At 42.5% G+C, this 20809-nt stretch overlaps 1 protein-coding gene across 2 annotated transcripts in view; it reads right to left on the bottom strand.

The window, feature by feature from the left end:
- The window catches only part of LOC147302936 (neuronal membrane glycoprotein M6-b-like), a 51485-nt gene that overhangs the window by 21115 nt on the left and 9561 nt on the right, over nucleotides 1-20809 (bottom strand). Inside the window, exon 1 of one of the 2 annotated variants that reach the window (XM_086284104.1) lies at nucleotides 8264-8444. The exons of the other annotated variant lie outside the window; for it this stretch is intronic. Coding sequence (XP_086140230.1) covers nucleotides 8264-8333 — 70 coding nt within the window. The 5' untranslated portion in view covers nucleotides 8334-8444. Of the gene's footprint in view, nucleotides 1-8263; nucleotides 8445-20809 lie in introns of those variants that run through there. 2 annotated transcript variants of the gene reach the window in all.

Here is a 20809-nt window from a genome sequence, read left to right as displayed (position 1 = left end):
TTTACTTAAAAGACCAGTTTACAGAATAGTTGCAGACAAACTGTCTGATGACCAATTTTATGACACACATGGGAGGACGGCTCCATGCTTATTTATGCCAAATTCTGATCCTACCATCTGAATGCTGCAGCAAAATTTGAAAGTCATCAGACCAGCCAACATTTTTCCAAACATCTGTTTTTAGGAGTGACACCCAGCATGCTCTTCTGCATGCCTTGGTTGTAACAAGTGGCTATTTGAGTTACCTGTTGCCTTCCAATCAGCTTGAAGCAGTCTGGCCATTGCCCTCTGACCTCTGGCATCAACAAGACATTTTCATCCAGACACCTGCTGCTCACTGGATATTTTTTCTGGCCATAAACCCCAGAGAGGTTTTGTGGGAAAATCTCACCAGATCAGCAGTTTCTGAAATACTCAGACCAGCCTGTCTGGCACCAACCACGCTCAAAGCCACATAAATCACCTTCCCCCAAGTGCTAACTTCATAGTCATGTTAACTGTTTCTGAATGCATTAACTTGCTGTCATATGATTAGCTGAATGAAATTATGGCACATTCTCAAGTTTAGTTTAGTCATTTTGGGCAAATTTACATGCTGATGTAGAAAAATCTCCTAAATCACCTGATGTCCATATTTTAATAATTAAAAAGACTGGACCTGCCACTGTAAGTCACACAATAAAAACTAAGCTGAAATGAGTTAACCCACTCCAGAAACCAAGTGAAATTAAACTAACAATATCAAAACTCTGTTGACATGTTGTAAAACACCATGCTTTCTTTTTAAAACTCCTTTGTGACGCAGCGAATACAAAGATTCCTTTTAAGGTGAGAAACAAAAGGCTCTTTTAAAGGGAGTTTCCTCAGTGCAGCGCGCTTTCATGCAGACAATAAATAGCAAGGCACTCTAACACGACATAGTCCTTGTTTTGTGTGTACACACAGAGATCAGAGCCAAATAAAAAAAATGTGACCACAGTGCAGGGACCGAGAGTAAGAGCACAATGGTGCACCACACGGTCTCGCCCACATGTGTGTCCAAAAATAGAGCTTTTCCTTTAGTGCAAGCGAAGCACTGACACAGACATTCCCCTCAACCACTCCTGGTCATTGACACGTAAACAAATACAAGCGCACACACAGACACACACACACACATATCCAGATGGAGGCTGACAGCATGCTTTGGGCAAATGGCTTCAAATGAGGAACACATGAGCCTCTCTCTGTGTGACGGCTTTCACATGCTCCCACAACCTCACACACCTCCGGGGCGGGAGGAGGATAGGCGAAGGGTGTGTGCGCATTAGTGTAAATGTGGGAATGAGAGAGAGGGAAAAGGACAAGACAAAGAGGAGAAGAGAGGAGACAGAAGAAGCAGAGGAGAGAAGCAGAAAAAAAATTAATGACAAATTAATCGGTGGGAACAGTGAAGATGCCAGAGCACGTGGGGTCAGATTTGTCAGAGGGATTTTTAAAGCATGTAAAGACAGAATCACAAGTGTAGTTTGTGTTTTGCACAGAAAAAAAAAGATTTTCCTTTAGTTTTGCTGATTCCTTGCATGCAACATTGACCTGATAGCACAGCAAATCACCAGCTACATAAAAATGCATGTAAAATCATCCATTTATGGATATTTTGAAGCCTCAACTTTGGCATCTTTGACTATCTTGAGAGGATCTGACTGAGAAACGAAGCACACAGGACGCTTCTGTGACAGAGAATCACACGGTAGCCCGATCTGAAAGCAAATGCTGCGATATTGTCTATTTGACTAAAATGGGACCATATTTTCATGTGTCGCCAAATACAGAGTTTAAACTGGTGATAGAGACCATAACCCCATAAGGAACATTCCTGCTGTGACATTAAATCAAGTGGGAAAAAGAGTCATCTTCCCATGCACTTCTATTCTTTTTGCAACCAGAGGAGTCGCCCCCTGCTGGCCATTAGAAAGAATTAAGGTTTAAGGCACTAGCAAATAAGATTTCACTTTTTAAAAGACAAACTATACTTCTTAAGTTTTTCTTATTTGTCTTTGATGCTTATCTATATAAATAAATAAAGCCGTGAATCACTATTAATGTAACTTGTCCTTGTTTTAACCCTGTAAAGCCTGAACTATGAAATAAACTGAACTTTCTGACAAATTTAAAATAAAAGACATTAACTACCAACTTGCATGTACAAGTTTGAATTAGTATAATTTTTGCTACTTCAGTGGCTCTAAATGTGTCTGGTTATAAAAAAATAAAGTCATACTGATGATGTAGAGGTCTCAAAAATTCATATTAAATATGATGCAGTTGGTGTTACAGGTTCATATAATATTTTTGGCATTGATGAACAAACAGATTAAAAGTTCACAAGGACATAACTACATATAGTTGATGTGTGGGAGCTTTTTTCTTTTTTGTCTGCCATAAAAAGCAAGTGAAGGGAGTAAAAGCCTTAGTGAGAGGAGGCTGTTTGTAACAAAGTCGAGTAGGAGACCGATTCCAGCTCAGGCGAGTCTGTGCATTCGAGTAGACGTGGGTGTGTGAGAGAAAGAGCGAGGTTTGCATTTGGCCGGACTGTTAGGTGTCAGCTCCCAGTTTAATGGTGACTGAAACACTGTGTCAAAGCACCGATAAAGGAAGCAGCACCTGTAAGCATGGCTTACACCAACACGTCTCAAAAAATATTCATATCAATGTAACTTTGGTATATCGTGACCTGAACTTTATCTAATTTCTACTTTGCAAGAGAGAAAAATATTGGGATGCTCCACAAAGCCGCTGAAGATAAATGCGTGTAGGCCGAGTGATGAATTTACCAGTTTCCTGCCCTGAAGACAAATATAAGCGCTGAATAATGAGTGGCTTTCTGGTAAATCTTACTCCTTCACAAGTGTGGAGAGGAAGCTTCTTAAGATTTATGTGTATGTGTGGGTGTGTGTGTGTGTGTGTGTGGCAGCAGAGCTTTGATTTGGTCTGTAAAGTGGATTACAAGCCAGAAAAAGACTGAACACAGGCGGCATGCTCCTTCAAAAAAGGAGCAAAAATCTCCATTGGACGTGTATTTACTTGGCAAATAAATCCTCTGTTGGTGCTTTACATCCACACACAAATAAAAAATGAGAGGTCAAGAGAGGAGCCCAAACTTTTTAATATGACATTAAAGAATAGCTTGATCGAGATGTAGTAAAGACAGCTGGGGAGAGAAACTACCCCGATATTCACGAGAAGCACAAACCAAATGTCAGCAGGGAGAACAGCCCCGCCCGGCTCCTCACCGCCGCCTCACCTGATTGAGGATCATCAAACAGAGGTTGGCCTTTAAATTCAAGGTGTCAGCCTGGGCTCAGCTGGACTGTAGCACTGAAGCTTTTTTTCTCCAGTGACCCCTGTCTGCCCCCCCCAAATATATACACGTATAAGGCCAGGATGTCATCACACCTCACAGTGGTTATTTTCCTCTTTGTGCAACCTTGCTGTCACTTTATGAATAAAACTGAAGCACATTTTCAGATTGTTACTTTTGTGATGTAAAAATGTGTTAAAAATGAGCAAATTGGCATTACTGGCACTGCCTTTACTTGGTGCCGGATCCATACAAAAAATTTGCAGTATCACACAGTCTCTGATTGGATGCCCGGTCGATGGTCTTAGAAACCAGTTCTTACTGCATCCTGGATGAGCTTAGTGCAGCAAAGCAGCTCTCTACCTGCAGCAGGGCCTGCTTAGACTGACTTTTCAGCTCAAAGAAGACTCCTAGAGCAGAAAGAAAACTAGTTATGGTTGCTCTGGAGTCTGTCGACCATGGGGCGAGAGATTCTCTAGGAAACATGTGACAGGAAGGGCCAGGACTGGTTGTTTAGCGGAAACAGAACTTTCAAAATAAGAGTGAAAGGATTGAAGTGAATTGATTTGATTTAAAATAAATTTTATTTTTTCCTAAAATGAGCTGTCAAATCTGGAGAGATTCTCGCTGGCCTGGATTCTAGGCAAGAAAAGGAGCGTTTTGAAATTCACAAAGACATGCAGACCCTTCAGTCTGCTTTAGCGCGAGAGTCTTGTAAGATTCAGAATTTTTAAATGCAGATGCGGGTAAGACAGCAGAAAGCAAAAAAAATAAAAAACAAAGCCTGATTAAGAGGAACTCGCTTTGTGCTTCAGAAGCTGCAGCAGCAGCTCTGCCCTTCCATGCAGAAAATTCGACTAAACCTGTATCCTTCCAGACAATGATGTAATCTCTTACGGTTCTGATCTGAACATCATAACCAAAGACGGCGAGCCGGCACTGGGTTATGTAAGAGCAGGCCTGCACGCACACACAAGCAGGAGAGGGAAGGACGGTGTGTGTGTGTGTGTGTGTGTGTGTGTGTGTGTGTGTGTGTGTGTGTGTGTGTGTGTGTGTGTGTGTGTGTGTGAACAGGCCAAGCATTTACAACAAAGGGCAGGACAGAAGCAGCAAGTTGAAATGCGCTCAGGGGCACTTTCAAGCGCTTAAAGCCACTTCAGGGAGTAAAAGGTAAAAAGGTAAAAAAATGTTTTTAAAAAAGAGATGCTTGCTTTCGCTAATCAAACTGTCTCAGCCTAATGAAATCTGATATAATTGCACCTCAGAGAGCACAGATGATGTCTTGTTATCTGAGCTCAGAGCACCTCAATGCACAAACGCACACGCACAGATTAGAGATTATAGGAAGCAATCAAGCAAAAGGATCAATCCGAACCCACCCAAACACCACCCGCCACCCACCCCCTGATTATAAACCACGTCTGTGTTCTGTGTTCATTTTCCAGTTTGTAATTACTCTCAGCGAAATGTCACACAGAGACCCTGCAGACAGACACAATGAAGGTTCAATTAAGAACAAGACTCTGTTTGCCATGATTGGCTAATGGAGCTGAAGCTAAGGGAACATGTAGCTAATGGAAGCAAGTAATGTGAAGAGAAATAATCCAAAGTATGTGCTAAAATATCATACTTATGACTCAGTTCACTTATAATATTCTAAGAATAACCAAAGCTAGACACACCATGAAAGCCAGCTGCTTCACTGCTTCCTGTCTTCATGCTAAACGCTAACTGACAGACTTGACTTTGGCAAGAAAGTTAAAAAAATTATATCTAACTACACATCCTCTTAAGTACAGAACTTTTGAGCATGAAACTCAAAATATTTACATTATGGACAGATTTTTAAATTGTAATGTTTTCACTTTTTCTCTGTTTGTCGCAGAAATGATCCTAAAGACATACATACTGTATATAAAAGATGGACTTTGGTTAGCATAGTTTTGGAACGGATGAGAAATGGGTGGGTTTAACTCAGGCTCAGAAGGATGCTGTGTGCTCATTCAATAGTAACTTGTCAGTCACAATGTAGAACCCACTCAAACATATCCTTCTTGGTCATCTCTTTGGACAGAAATAAGGGGCTAATTTAAAAAATGAGCATTGTGCTGTATTCAATAAAACTTTAAATTAGTGCTTGAGCCCATAAACTCATGAGAAAAAAATTTCCTGAGGTCACAGATCAAGGCAACAAACGGCAGTTTCCCTTTTGCCTTTTATACAATTGGAATTCCATCAGAGCTGCCCTCTGCTGGCCGTTAGAGAGAATGCAGGTTTAAGACACTTCGTAAATCTGTCTTTTATGTACAGGTGGAAACGCCTGCTATAATAAGAACTATCACAAAGATGCTGTTCAAGCTATTTGGCGGGAGGTGGCTGTCTCCATTGGGGTGGAGGCCCCCATTGCTTTTGCGGTGTATTCTATTAGGTAGCACTTAGCATTCATTTAGATTTTCACGAAATGTGTCCATGACATTGAGTGGATGTTACAATGAAAAAAGTGTAAGCCTCTACAAAGAGAAGAAACTCTACTTTCTGTTGCTCTTGCTACAATTTCCTGTTACCCACGGTGCCACAATGGATGTAACCGCAATCAGCTGACATAAGCAGTTCTTTAATCAGTCGTTTAAAACTAAACACGAAGAATCCGCTGCAGAAATAGGAACTCAAGCATCACAATTTAAGCACAAATCCTGCCTTGAGCCTCCGACTGTGACACCAAGCATCTGGGATTGTTTAAGTGTTTACTCCAAACTTCGTACATGTGCTTCCTGATTCAGAAATGCTGGCACACACGGACACAAGCGCCTTACACGACAGCGCTCGCCTTGTTGCCCCAACTTTAAGTCTTCAGCTTCTTAAGGGATGCTACAAGCTTATGGTCACATTCCAGATGTCAAAGGCACACACAAATGATTACACCAACAAATAGGCCATCCTCCAATCTGGTCTATTTTGGGCCACTGGTGTAGGTGGACTTGGTTGCGCAACATCACACCTGGAGCACAGCAGCGAGGCTGCAGAACTGGGAGAAAGCAGTTGTGTTATAATGTCGCTAATTCAGAAAATAGTCATTAATGAATTCAAGGGATCTATCGATAGCTATAAATATGGCTCTCTATCTTTAGAGGCCTTTAAAGAGGCTTCGCCCACTCTCTCAGCTGAAGTCACACAAAAGGCTCTCATTGGACATGGGCGTGCGCGTGACAGGATGCCTTGGGAGAAGATGATGTAATATCTTTTTGAAACATTACTGTTGAGGGACACCCCACACTTTTGAACTTTACGTCACAGACAAACGGTGACCCAGCAATATCACCGAGACAGGACCAAGGAATAAAATAGAGTTCCAGCAAAACCACATAAACTTACTGACAGAGAATGTGCTTCTAGTTTGATTTCCAACTAGGAATAAAGATTTCCTTCCAAACTTACCGAATCCAATCTAATACTAAAAGTACAAATGTAAATATTTGCTTCCAATCTAGTCATTTTTAGCCGGTTTTCAAGCATAAACACTTCATTTTAAGATGGGTTCACACACAACTGTGAATGCAATCTGCAGAAGACACTGCATGGCGCTGTGAGGTGAGTGTCTGTGCAAAGCCCTCCGGGCGTATGCACTCTGACTTGGTGTCACCTATCCTCCTCTCTAAGGAGGCCTAAGGGCAGGATGTCTGATCAGCTGAAACACAACCCTTCCCCAGGTGTAAACATAAAAAAGGTGTTTATCTTTAAAACACCCATCACTGACTAAATTACGACTTACACCTCAGACTGTTTGTGCTGCACATTCACATTTTAGTAAGTCTATAATCACCAGGGCCTGTTTTCAGCTGCCCCCAAACTGCAGGATGTGATTTTTACTACCAGGCCACAACGAAAACAAATCAGTCACATCCACTCTGTATGGATGTCGAGTCCTCCGACGCACAAAGAAACGCCTACACAGAGTCAGTATGAGCAACAGTTTGAGCACGATTTTGAGGGAAAAATATCTAATTGCTTGCTTGTCTTTGACAGGTGACAGGCTGTTTGCACATTTGCGCCTGTAAATTAATTCCATGTGCATGTAAAGGTCTAAATGTATTTTAACCACTGATGGTGTGACATACATTGTTGCATTTTCATTGCATTATATAAAAACGAGCATGGCGCAGGGGTCCAAATCGGCATGCGTGCATCACACAGAGGCTCTGTTTCGAGTGCGCCTGGGTTCTAAATGATGGACGCGACCATCTTTTTGCGCCAATAGGATCATTGATTGTTTCGTAGCCTCCGGTTCGTCTAATAAAAGCTGATTTTTTAATTATTTTTTTTAAAACAACAACAAATAAGAATCTCTTCTATATTCGATTAATCGCGCTCCTGACAGTTCAGCCCTCATGGAGACCGCCGATAACAATCAAAGCGGCTGCGGCGGGAGGATCCACCTGGCGGAAAACAATAATGCAGCCGTGCACGGCGCGCGGCCCCGTTATCAGCCGCTCATTAGGCAGGAATGAGCTCACGATCGTGCAGCAACGCAAAAGCAAATTGGCATTAATGCATGCTCCATAAAACCAGAACGAGCAACCTTCCCGAGCGCATCAAGCCGCCCACCCCCTCATTGTCTCCCTCCTGCATCCGTCTCCCCCCCCCCCACGCACACACATTCTTTGAAATCGCAAACCAAGACGTTAAATTGCGCTCGAAACCGCGCGAAATAATCTCGATCACCATATTCCCACGTCGCCAAATCGCCCTCAAATAGGTGTGCGGCCGCAGAACAAAAAAAGCCATGCTATTGTGTCGCGCGCAAGCGAGAAAGCCATTGCAAGTAGGTTAAACCCGCTCGCGCTGGCGCAGACGCAAATGTCTCCAAAGACAGGGGGAAAAAATGCCAAAAACGCGCAAATGCCAGCTGCGGATTGAGCGTACCTTTGCTCTCCTGCCCCTCGTCCTGAGTCTCCTCTGCGTTGGACTCCATGGCAGGCTTTGTCCCGTCCATTATTTTAGGGGAATATAGTCTCCTTGCAGGCTACTTGCACTTGTACCTTACAGTGTGTGGATGATGGAGCCTATCCTGGTGACTGGATGCTCTCTCTCTCTCCGTCTCTCTCTCTCGTACACACCCTCCCTCTCTCTCTCCCGCTATCTCTCCTTCTCTCTGTTTAAGCTCGCCACCGTCTCTCTGTCTATATCAACAATTCAGTTTCGAAATGCAAATGCACACGCATCGGTGTTACAGAACAATGCCCCCAAAATAATGGCTGCCGACTCCCTTTTTGGCGCCCAAAATCATCCTCATGATGTAAATTACTCTCTAAATATATTTTGGTGACATATTATTGCAAAAAAAAATTAATAATAATAATAAAATCTTGTCAGACTGTTTCATCTGTGGATTCCTGTGATTTTGATTTGTTTTATTGTTTGCTTGGATAAGGACAAAATGTGCAGGTGATTTCAATATGCAAACTCACGAGTAACCATGCAACCACAAACACACACACACACACACACACACACACACACACACACACACACACCGCCCCCTCTCCATCTGGTGAGCTAAGAGAGAAACAGAGAATGAGGGAGGGAAGGAAAGGATGGAAAGAGGCAGAAAGAGGAAGGGAGGGAGTGAAGAGGGGAAAAGAGGGAGATGCTGTAACAGAGTGTAACTGTGTGAAATAAAAGCGAGCAAGAACCTGAGCAGGAAGGCTGGGAAAAGGGGGTAGTGACTGATTTTCAGCTTTCTCTCACATTGAACATCAGTTATTTTAACACTTCTGAGCAACCAGCCAGCTCTCATTAACAGCCAGCACGCTTGGTTGTGTGTTGCATAATGGTTATGTTTCATTCAAAATCAATCTCTTGTGTTTAAGTAGCTTCAATTAAACTCATTTGAGCTCTGACCGAACCATCTTTGACCAATTAGAGCTTCCGAACTGGTACAAAGCGACACGTTCACCTCTGCATTTCACTGCTGATTAGTTGTTCCCACAATCTAATGAAAAACCGATCAAGGTGGGTCCTTGAATCCCAGAGAAATGCCTACAAAGTGGGGGTGTTTATGCAAAGTGGGGGTCGAGGGAGTGTGTTGTGCAGTTTTCATCATTCACCCCATTTTCTAATAATAAACACATCCCCAAACAATGGGACACCATCTGTCCCGAATCCTCTTAAATAAGATTTTAATTTGAGCCCACGCGTCCCTGTTTTAGACAAAGCTCAGCTCACAAAAACAGTTTAGGAAATCCCCCCTCACCCCACCCCACCCCAACAGCCCCTGATGTTTTCATCTAACAAAACATCAGACGCCAGAATGGCTAACGTGACATATATGACATTTAGTGGGTCCATTCACCCTGAGGGTTGAAATTAACACCCTGCCCTGCACCATATGCAAGAGGGTCTCCAATCACACTGACTTTTTGACATTTGAATGGCTCTAAGCACCACGAGGAAACCTGAGCCTGCTGCATAAATGAATGACCACCCAACGAGACACCACGAAAACATGTAGGAGTCAAGGGAGTTTGGTAAGAAGTATTATTCCCTTTAATGACAGCACACTTCAGCACCGGAGCCAGATGATTAGTTGAGCTTCTGCCATACGAAAACATGTAGTTATCATAGAGCATAATTATTTCTTTGTGTGGTCCACAAAAAAAATAAATAAAAATCCACAGTGATACAAAGGCTGTGAATAGCTCCCATAATGATTCATCTGGAGTTTTTAATTAACAAGTTAATCATTATAATTTCATGAAGGAAACTGTTCTGCTCGAGAACCTGAAACAGCAAATGTTTGCCATTGTTGCTTAAAAAGTGAGAGAAAATGAATGGATACAGCTTTAAAAGGGAATTTAGACACAGAAATACAAAATAAAAAAATCAGCAAAAAACATTTTAAATGAAAGGAAAGAAAAACTATGAGCTGAATTACCATTTTTGCATTTACGCAAACATCCATAAAAAAACGGATCATGTATTGGCTGAAAATTACCAGTAAATTTTCTTTCTTTCTTTTTACAATGTAGCCAAAAAAAAAAAAAATCCACCTTAATGACCATCAAGTGATTATTTATAAATACATTTTTGCATTTATTGCCCACTAAGCACTGATAGTTTGAGGCTAAAGTCATCATCTTGTTAAAACAAAGCATTTCCCACTAAAGTCAGTAGAAACAGGATCAGCAACAACCTTGGGAAATGTATCCAAATACCTCAACATGAAGCTTTTTTCTAAACAAATTTCCCTCCGGACACATAATGTGAAATTACTGGGCTGCTATGCTTAAGTTGGCCATTTATATTCACTGTCAAATTAACCAAATGACTTCAGTTTAAGTCTGGGGATTATTCCTTTTCACTTAGCTGTACTAGTTGCCAAGCACTACAGTCTATGCAGTTCTGTAGTCCATATAGAACAATGAGAGCTCATACAATGAGGATATTGAATAATCAGTAAATGGTATAATTCTGTTTTGTAGTTAATTTGATCTGTAGCAAAACACAGTCATGCGTTGGGACACAAAAAGAAAAAAAATGGAAGAAAGGAGGGAAGAAATGCAAAAGGACCGAGTCACACAAACTCAAACTGTCAGTTACCAGGCTGGAAGGGTGAGCTTCAAGTCCCATTTTTCTCTCAGAACCCCCATAATCCCTTGCTGGGTCACACAGATTAAGGACTTGTCCACAAGATGAGATACAGTGCTTCCTGGCACTCTTCACGATCACCCTGCCACACACATGCACATGTGCACGATGTTAAAAACACACACGCATACACACACAACATGCCGTTTGGCGTTCCAGAGACGTCAGAAAGTCAGAGTCCTCATAATTCCTACCAAGTAAGGCGCAACAAAACTGTTTCTTTTTATGGTGGAATTCCAAGCAGGATTTCTTAAGACAGAGTTCTTCCAAACTTCTCTTACTTCACCTCACAGATTATTGTGTAACATTATTAAGTGTGTGAGTCACAGAATGAGCCAAAACCTTCACAAATGCAGCTAAAATCTGTTGGTGGTTCTACAGCATGAATTCATTGTTCAGACATTTCACTAAAACAACAAATTGGGGGAGATTACCAAAGTCAGCAGGATCTGAAAAATGAATATTTGTACCAAATTACATGGCAGTTCATTTAAAATGAAAGGAAAAGGGTGCACCAACTGTGCCATGTTGCCATCCTTAGAGTCGTGCTCCTTTGTACTGAACTGACGCATCAGTTCAGTACAAAGGACAGTATGCAAGGGATGCATACTGTGTTTGTGTGTTTGGGGTGGCAGTCAGGTATAGAACTGTGCCTCTGTGTATTATTGTGAAATGATTAACAACAGAGTGTGACTAGGACTGTAGTTTGGACCCTAAACAGTGTGCTTGTTTCTGTGGGCATGCAGGGAAATGTCAGTGACGCCAGTAAATATTTAAAATGCAAACTTTTGAAGCCCGTGATCAGAAGTGACCCATGCAACAGCTGATTTTGGAAAATATCCAACATCTAGGTCATTTTAAAGTAGTTGTTAAGCTTGAAAAAAAGCCTCTGTGCTTCTGCAGCACTGCAGAAACTTTCTTATCTGCCTGCACAACTCTCTCAGTCCATTAAAGGCAAAGGCATGAGTGCCTGTCGACTGCCTGTCTTCCCTCATTAGAACGACACAGAAGGGAAAGTGGCGCTCAAATTGGGTCGTACTACAGTAACGAGCACACTGCAGCTCCTTCATGGGAGCAGATGTGCAGCTAATGTTGAATAAAAGAAGGAAGAAAAGGAGAACGCCGGGCCTATGAGCGCCTCTGCAACGATAGCCATGAGCAGCTTCAAACTGACTTCAATCTAAATATTTCTACACCATCGTGATACTCTGGAGGTGGTCACATCCTCTTTATCAGCGCAGTCTTGTCTCAGAGTGATACAGGCTCTGCTGTTTCCATGGAGATGGGAAACACTGCCGGCAGGCTGCAGTGATTGAGATCTTTTAGCGATCCTATCAGTTCCTAGAAAACTTCTCATGTGGCTGTGGCTCTATGTCCCATCAGCCAAAACTTAAAATCTAATCAAGGAGATAACCATGACATGAAAGTTCTCAGTGTGCTATCAGTAAAATCGTTTCTGCTCCCACGACCAGCTCAGCCGAAGGCTACTGTTGATGACATGCAGCCAGTGTATTGAACGCTTCCTGTTGTTGTGAGGAAGAATCATCTTGTGCACTGTTAGAGTGCGTGTAAATAAATAAGCAAGTTGTCTAGCGTGAATCACCCACAAGACGCTTCGCTTCTTCTGAGTGCACATCTGTAAGTGCAGCAGGAAGCACCCTTAACCACATTTATGGAGATGACTGAAATCTTTGTACAACTACATGATGGATTAGAAGAACTTTCCCAGAGATGTTCATGATCCCCAGAGGATAACTCCTATTGACTTCAGCAAGCTTTGTTTTTCATCACCACCAGTAAAGGTTAAAATATCAATACTACAGTCTAAATATCAGGAGAGCAATTTGATGATTGTGAAATTTCTCAACAACTGCTGGATAGTTCACTCTAAATTTCCCCATTAGGAGAAATGTTAATAACTTTCTGTCTGTGAAGGTTCTCAGTCACCCAGGTCATCGTAGTCAAAGGAGCTTGCAAAGAAAAGCGTCTGGACTTCTTTAAGCCAAAACACAGACTTAACAATGTGGTGTATGCTGTACAGTGCAGCGAGGAATGCCCAGACCTCTACATCGGAGAGACCAAACAGCCACTTCACAAGCGCATGGCACAACACAGAAGAGCCACATCCACAGGACAAGACTCAGCAGTCCATCTGCATCTTAAGGATAAAGGTCACTCTTTCGAGGATGCCAATGTTCACATTTTGGACAGAGAGGACAGATGGTTTGAAAGAGGAGTGAAAGAAGCTTCTATGTCCACTGTGAGCGACCATCTTTGAACAGAGGCGGGGTTTACGACACCAACTGTCTGCCATCTATAATCCAGTTTTGAGATCCTTCCCAGACGCCTTAACGCCCACTCACATCCTGGGCCATCTGACCTCAGGAAATCACATGATAAGGTGGGGCCAGGTTTCACAATGAACACACCCGAAACTCTGGCTGATTGGGACCCACACCCGCTTTCACACCTTGGCTCATGTGATTAGAGGATCATCAGGGGTCCTTTGTCCCTCTGTGGGGGGAAACTCCCACTAGGTTTATATCTGGGACTCCCCACCATTTGACCTTAGAACTGAAGAAGCTTCTCGGATGAAGGTGAAACGTCTTCAAGCAACTTAAAGAAGTCCAGACGCTTTTCTTTGCAAGCTCCTTTGACCGGTAATAACTTTCATTCAGCATCATTGACAGGTCAGTGTTCTTTAATTTATACTGTACTTTAGTTATACTAAATATCAGCTATATCTTGTGTTTATTCATCATCTTGCTTTCCATTAGCATGTTAATTCGGAATTAGCATTTGGCACACACCACTTCTGTGTTGTGAGCTAACAGAGCCATTAGCATAGCTGCACAACAGTTTAAATGCAAGTTGTTAAGATTTAAGCTGTATCCACGTAGGAAGTGATCAATCATCACTCGTCACATAGAAACTGAACATTTAACAGTGTTTCCTGAAAACCCTCTCCTGTCTGATCATTTCCTGATAACATTTACATTTACAATTATTGATTACACAGCGGTGGAGAGTAGACTTTATCAAAGTAGATGTCTTTCTGAAAGCGCTGTAACTAAGTTTAAGAATATAATCCAACCACTGTTATCATCTTCAATGCCCTGTACCAACATAGAGCAGAGCAGCTATCTGAACGCTACTCCAACAGAGGTCGATTATCTTGTTAATAATTTCACCTCCTCACTACGTACGACTCTGGATACTGTAGCTCCTGTGAAAACTAAGGTCTCTAATCAGAAGTACCTGACTCCGTGGTATAATTCTCAAACACGTAGCCTAAAGCAGATGACTCGTAATCTGGAGAGGAAATGGCGTGTCACAAATTTAGAGGATCATCATTTAGCCTGGAGAAATAGTTTGCTGCTTTATAAGAAAGCCCTCCGCAAAGCCAGAACATCTTACTATTCATCACTGATTGAAGTAAATAAGAACAACCCCAGGTTTCTCTTCAGCACTGTAGCCAGGCTGACAAAAAGTCAGAGCTCTTTTGAGCCAACCATCCCTTTAACCTTAACTAGTAATGACTTCATGAACTTCTTCACAAATAAAATTTTTATCATTAGAGAAAAAATTACCAATAATCATCCCACAGATGTAATATTATCTACAGCTACTCTTAGTACCATTGATGTTAAGTTAGACTCTTTTTCTCCAATTGATCTTTCTGAGTTAACTTCAATAATTACTTCCTCCAAGCCATCAACGTGTCTTTTAGACCCCATTCCTACAAAACTGCTCAAAGAAGTCCTGCCATTAATTAATTCTTCGATCTTAAATATGATCAACCTATCTCTAATAATCAGCTATGTACCACAGGCCTTCAAGCTGGCTGTAGTTAAACCTTTACTCAAAAAGCATCTCTAGACCCAGCAGTCTTAGCTAATTATAGGCCAATCTCCAACCTTCCTTTCATATCAAAAATCCTTGAAAGAGTAGTTGTCAAACAGCTAACAGATCATCTGCAGAGGTTTATTTGAAGAGTTTCAGTCAGGTTTCAGAGCTCATCACAGCACAGAAACAGCTTTAGTGAAGGTTACAAATGATCTTCTTATGGCCTCTGACAGTGGACTCATCTCTGTGCTTGTCCTGCTAGACCTCAGTGCAGCGTTCGATACTGTCGACCATAATATCCTATTAGAGCGATTAGAACATGCTGTAGGTATTACAGGTACTGCACTGCAGTGGTTTGTATCATATCTATCTAATAGACTCCAGTTTGTTCATGTAAATGGAGAGTCCTCTTCACACACTGAGGTTAATTATGGAGTTCCACAGGGTTCAGTGCTAGGACCAATTCTGTTTACATTCTACATGCTTCCCTTAGGCAGCATCATTAGAAGACATAGCATACATTTACACTGCTATGCAGATGACGCCCAGCTCTATCTGTCCATGAAGCCAGATAACACACACCAATGAGTTAAACTGCAGGAATGTCTTAAAGACATAAAGACCTGGATGGCCGCTAACTTTCTGCTTCTTAATTCAGATAAAACTGAGGTTATTGTACTCGGCCCTGAAAAGCCTAGAAATATGGTATCTAAGCAGATTCTTACTCTGGATGGCATTACCTTGGCCTCCAGTAACACTGTGAGGAACCTTGGAGTCATTTTTGACCAGGACATGTCCTTCAACGCACATATTAAACAAATATGTAAGACTGCGTTCTTCCATTTGCGCAACATCTCTAAAGTTAGAAATATCCTGTCTCAGAGTGACGCTGAAAAACTAGTTCATGCATTTATTACTTCCAGGCTGGACGACTGTAATTCATTATTATCAGGATGTCCAAAAAACTCACTGAAAAGCCTTCAGCTAATCCAAAATGCTGCAGCAAGAGTCCTGACAGGGACTAGAAAGAGAGAGCAGATTTCTCCTGTTTTGGCTTCCTGTTAAATCCAGAATTGAATTCAAAATCCTGCTCCTCACATACAAGGTCTTAAATAATCAGGCCCCATCTTATCTTAATGACCTTGTAGTACCATATCACCCTATTAGAGCACTTCGCTCTCGCTCTGCAGGCCTACTTGTTGTTCCTAGAGTATTTAAAAGTAGAATGGGAGGCAGAGCCTTCAGTTTTCAGGCCCCTCTTCTGTGGAACCAGCTTCCAGTTTGGATTCAGGAGACAGACACTATCTCTACTTTTAAAATTAGGCTTAAAACTTTCCTTTTTGCTAAAGCATATAGTTAGGGCTGGACCAGGTGACCCTGAATACTCCCTTAGTTATGCTGCAATAGACGTAGGCTGCCGGGGGATTCCCATGATGCATTGAGTTTTTCCTTTCCAGTCATCTTTCTCACTCACTATGTATTAACAGACCTCTCTGCATTAAATCATATCTGTTATTAACCTCTGTCTCTCTTCCACAGCATGTCTTTATCCTGTCTTCCTTCTCTCACCCCAACCGGTCGCAGCAGATGGCCCCGCCCCTCCCTGAGCCTGGTTCTGCCGGAGGTTTCTTCCTGTTAAAAGGGAGTTTTTCCTTCCCACTGTTGCCAAAGTGCTTGCTCATAGGGGGTCATATGATTGTTGGGTTTTTCTCTGTATCTATGAAGCGCCTTGAGGCGACTTTTGTTGTGATTTGGCGCTATATAAATAAAATTGAATTGAATTGAATTGAATTGGCCCGGCTAAAACAGGACAGTTGGCAACCCTAAGGTTGTTGATAAGCCAAGGTAGCTGATAAGTTGCCTGGATAATCTTTCACTCGCTGCGCCCACGTCCTCATTTTAGGTTTGACAGCGTTTCGGTAGATAGAGGTGAAAGGCTTGAACATGAATTGAGCTGCAGTTTAAAGAAGGCCTGTCTTATCTTATTTTACATGTACAGCACTTTGGTCAACAGTTGTTGTTTTAAATGTGCTATATAAATAAATATAACTATTTTTGTTTGTTTGTTTTTTTGTCTGAGTCACCGAATGTGACTGACCATCTGGAACAAAATGACTGTGTGTGCATCAGAAGTTATTGTCTGCCCATGGCCTTTTCAAAACCCAGAAACTATACTAAGGGTCATTAAACCACACCTTTACTGATATATACTGAGGTCACAACTGTCATTGAGGGTACAGGGGAGTTTGTCTTTATGTGGAAAAGAGTTAAAAGGGTCTTGACCTTACTGTGTCAACTGCCTTGAGATGATTTATGCTATGATTTGCTGCAAAATAAATACATCTGAACGGTTGCATCACTTTGTCAAAAGACCAATGCAAACAAATTGCAGGATGAATGTACAGTGACAAAGAGCACTAAAGTTCAAATGCCTGTTATTGTTTCCATAATCTGCTCCTTTGTCTTGTGTGTGACGCTCAGTCTCACTACAGGCATCGCGTTGACCTTTTAACTGTCTTCCTGACACGCTGTTCAACACCATTAAGCATCTGTTTTGTTGAGCTATGAAGCCATGAGCTCCGATCCCAGAGGATGGCCTCATGATGACCTGCAGTATCTGTTGGTCCGTGCCTAGAGAAATCAGTTGTGCGCCACTCAGAGCTATTTGTGCCTGTCTTTGTCTAATGCAACTTCTATGTCAGTGGGAATGAAATGATCCTTCAGGAGAAACAGTATACGGAGAATTAAAGGTGGGCCATTTCTTCTGCTTTGCAGTTGTGTCGACTTTTTTGGTTGCATGGATATAAAGCTTTCAGTTTCAGGTTGACACATACCTATTTTATAATAACTGTTGTTACAAAATTGAGTGATGGCAAAAGGTTTAGCTGAAATGATGACACAGTTATTAGTAGCCTGTAGCTACAGCTAAGTGATGTACGTAGCTACCATGCCAACCAAGTAAGCTCATAGGAACAAACTTCTGAAAAATGGACTACAAGGGCATGACAGGGTGGAGTATAAAATACCAGAACTGAACAGTTTCAGTTCAGCTTGAATTATGCAACAAAAACAAACCAACCATATTTGTCCAGAAAGACAGCACCACCAGGTCAGTGACAGATGGCCTCACCTCCCTGAGTCTGGCTCTGCTGGAGCTTTCTTCCTGTTAATAGAGAGTTTTTCCTTCCCACTGTTACCAAGTGCTTGCTCATGGGTTAGGGTTTTTTCTCTCTATTATTGTAAGGTTTTAATCGTACAATACAAACTGCTTTGACATGAGTTGAACTGAACTGAAGTAAGTGGCTGCCAAACTTTTAGAATATGAAGAAGGATACTAATTATTCAGACCAAAGCCATTTTTGTACCAAGCTGCAAACATGGTTATATCTCTTGTATAGTTGTGCATTTTAATATCAGAGTTGATGGGAAATTGAATCACTCAAGTAGCCATTAGAGGAACTGCAGTTTATGGCACTTCTGTCTTAGCTTCATTTTCAGCCCTGGCAGCATGGTGGCACGGTGGTTAGCACTGTTACAGCAACAATGTTCTGGGTTTCTGACTGCGCCTTTCTGTGTGGAGTTCGTATGTTCTCCCTGTGGTTGTCAGGGTTCTCTCCGGGTACTCTGGCTTCCTCCAACAGTCCAAAGACATGCAGTTAGTGAGGTCAGGTTAACTGGTGATTCTGAAGTGCCCATAGGTGTAAATATAAGTCTGAATGGTTGTCTGTTTCTGGCAACCTGTCCAAGGTGTACCCCGCCCCTCGCTCTATGACAGCTTGGATAGGCTGCAGCCTTCTGCGACGCTGAATTGGATAAACGAAAGAGAATGGATGGATGTATATTACCGTTGCAACCAAAGCAATCACCTTAAAGTTTTCGAAATCGAACTTCTAAGGTAAATAGAAAGCATCGATTAAGTTACTTTTTGTAAACTTTACTTATTGGGCTCACGAATCAAATTGTATTGTGTACTCGTTCTTCTTTCCACAGCTTGCTTGTTTCACCCCACAATAACCAGTTTCACACATACACTGGAGCACTGATTTTTCTTTACATTACTCAGCCAGACTGGTTGAATCCAATGTGGCCATATAAGGACAGAGTGGGTGACTGTCGGCCAAATTCAGAGCCAGTGATTGGGTGTGACTTGTCCTGCCTCCTGCATGCGCTAATGTGTCTGAATCTCCTGCTGCTAAATGCGAGAAAGGGCAACCAGAGACTCTGACTCTGCAGACACTGTCCAGAGTTCATGTGTGACAGCAGCTGATGTTTGGGTGTTTGCCTCCATTAGTCAAATATAAGAGTTGTATCACTAATGCTGAAAACAGACCATCACTTAAGCGAGCAAAAACATGCAAAGACTGGTACAAACACTAACGCGCGCACACACAAACATTGTCTCAGCGACGGCTTTATGAGCCTCCCGCTGTCGCTTTAGTCTAATCCTTGCTTTTTTAATGGGCTTTTGGCTTCCCCTAAAAGGAAAACCTTTGCCAGAGAGTGAGGCTGAAGTTCTGCACCTTGCTCATCTCTAACCTGAGACAATCCTTTTAATTTATCAGTAGAAACAATGTGCCTTTGTGACTTGTCTGGCTTTATTCATCTGCGTGTGTGTGTCTGCTCATTGGTGTGTGCATGTGCGTCCAGATCTGGTCTCTTAATCTGTGGTTATGATGACCCAGTTTCGCCTCCGCCCTCTGCCGTCGGTCGCCAAGGAGACACTTCCCTCTCATTCCTGAATCAAAACGTTGGATGCTGACAAAGGTTAATCTACCTTGAATGCACACACACACACACACACACACGTACACACAACTCTAAAGATGTCAACACAAATACAAACATTTCATTCAGGCCAGTGTTTTTGTGGATTTTTAAAGGAATGTTCCAAACAAATGGGATTTCTTTCCATGTTCCTGTCCCCTCCATCTCTAGCTCCACTCCACACTTGAAACAGGCACACGGGCAACTTTAATGCAAATTCATGCAAACTAATCCCGTCATGCTTCGTCATCATCCATGCTGGCTGAAATGCCTGCACGTCATTGTGCTCAGAGTTTTCCCTGCGATTGTGATTTCTTAGTCTTAATTGCAATACAACAGAGCACTGAAGCTTCTGTTTCAGCATCTCACCCTCATCCTCACACTCACTCACACAATCAAAATGCTTGACCGAACGCCCACCCTCTCCTGTGCAGAAATAAAATCTAACTGGGAGAGCATCTCCCATACATTTCATTTTATTCACAATAGCTGACTCCTGTCACTACGCATGGGTTAACCTACACACACCTAGAGACACACACACACTCACACACACGCGTCTACACGCCCATCCCCCCAGGGCACCCTCCGCTCAGCAATTTATCAGACGAGCCACTAATCCTGCTGGCCCAGATTTGGTCCACAGTCTGCTCCACATGATGTTACGTTGTCATCGTCATCCAAACAACTGCGCGCACACCCAGCCTCGACCTCAACCACGCACAAACAAACATACATATATATATACACACCCCCACCCCACTTCAGACTGCCTGCCTGCATCATATGACCCCCCCCTCCTTCAAGAGTCATGTGACTGCTGCACCTGTGAACTACTGTCCGGAACTGCAGCACACACTGGCAGCAATGTGGGATAAGAGATGCTTCCCATCTACAGTGTGCAGGCGCGCCATGAGTCACTGTGTGGAGGAAATGCAAAGCAGGGTGGGATCATCATCTTCTTCACCATCATCATCACTGCAGAGGTGGGGGAACAGCAGGGGAGGGAGGGGAGGTGAAGCAGAATGGCATCCCCTGCTGTCTGTGGGTCATGTGTATGTATTTTTATGTACTGTCTATTTCTTGCCCGAGTGGGCTCATGAGATCTGATGTGTGACTGTTTGCATGTGCCGGGATTTGAAACGACGCCCGCCTCGCAGCTTTGTGCATCAGTGCGTTGTCAAGGCAACAGGTCCTCTCAACGCCGACTGA

Source organism: Aulonocara sp. 'chitande type north' Nkhata Bay, linkage group LG23 (genome assembly GCF_057382095.1).
Source record: "Aulonocara sp. 'chitande type north' Nkhata Bay isolate Kocher_YH1m ecotype deep benthic linkage group LG23, A_spYH_male_GT1.1, whole genome shotgun sequence".
In the NCBI taxonomy this organism is placed as follows: Eukaryota; Metazoa; Chordata; class Actinopteri; order Cichliformes; family Cichlidae; genus Aulonocara; species Aulonocara sp. 'chitande type north' Nkhata Bay.
This window is presented reverse-complemented; position numbering and strand designations above follow the sequence as displayed.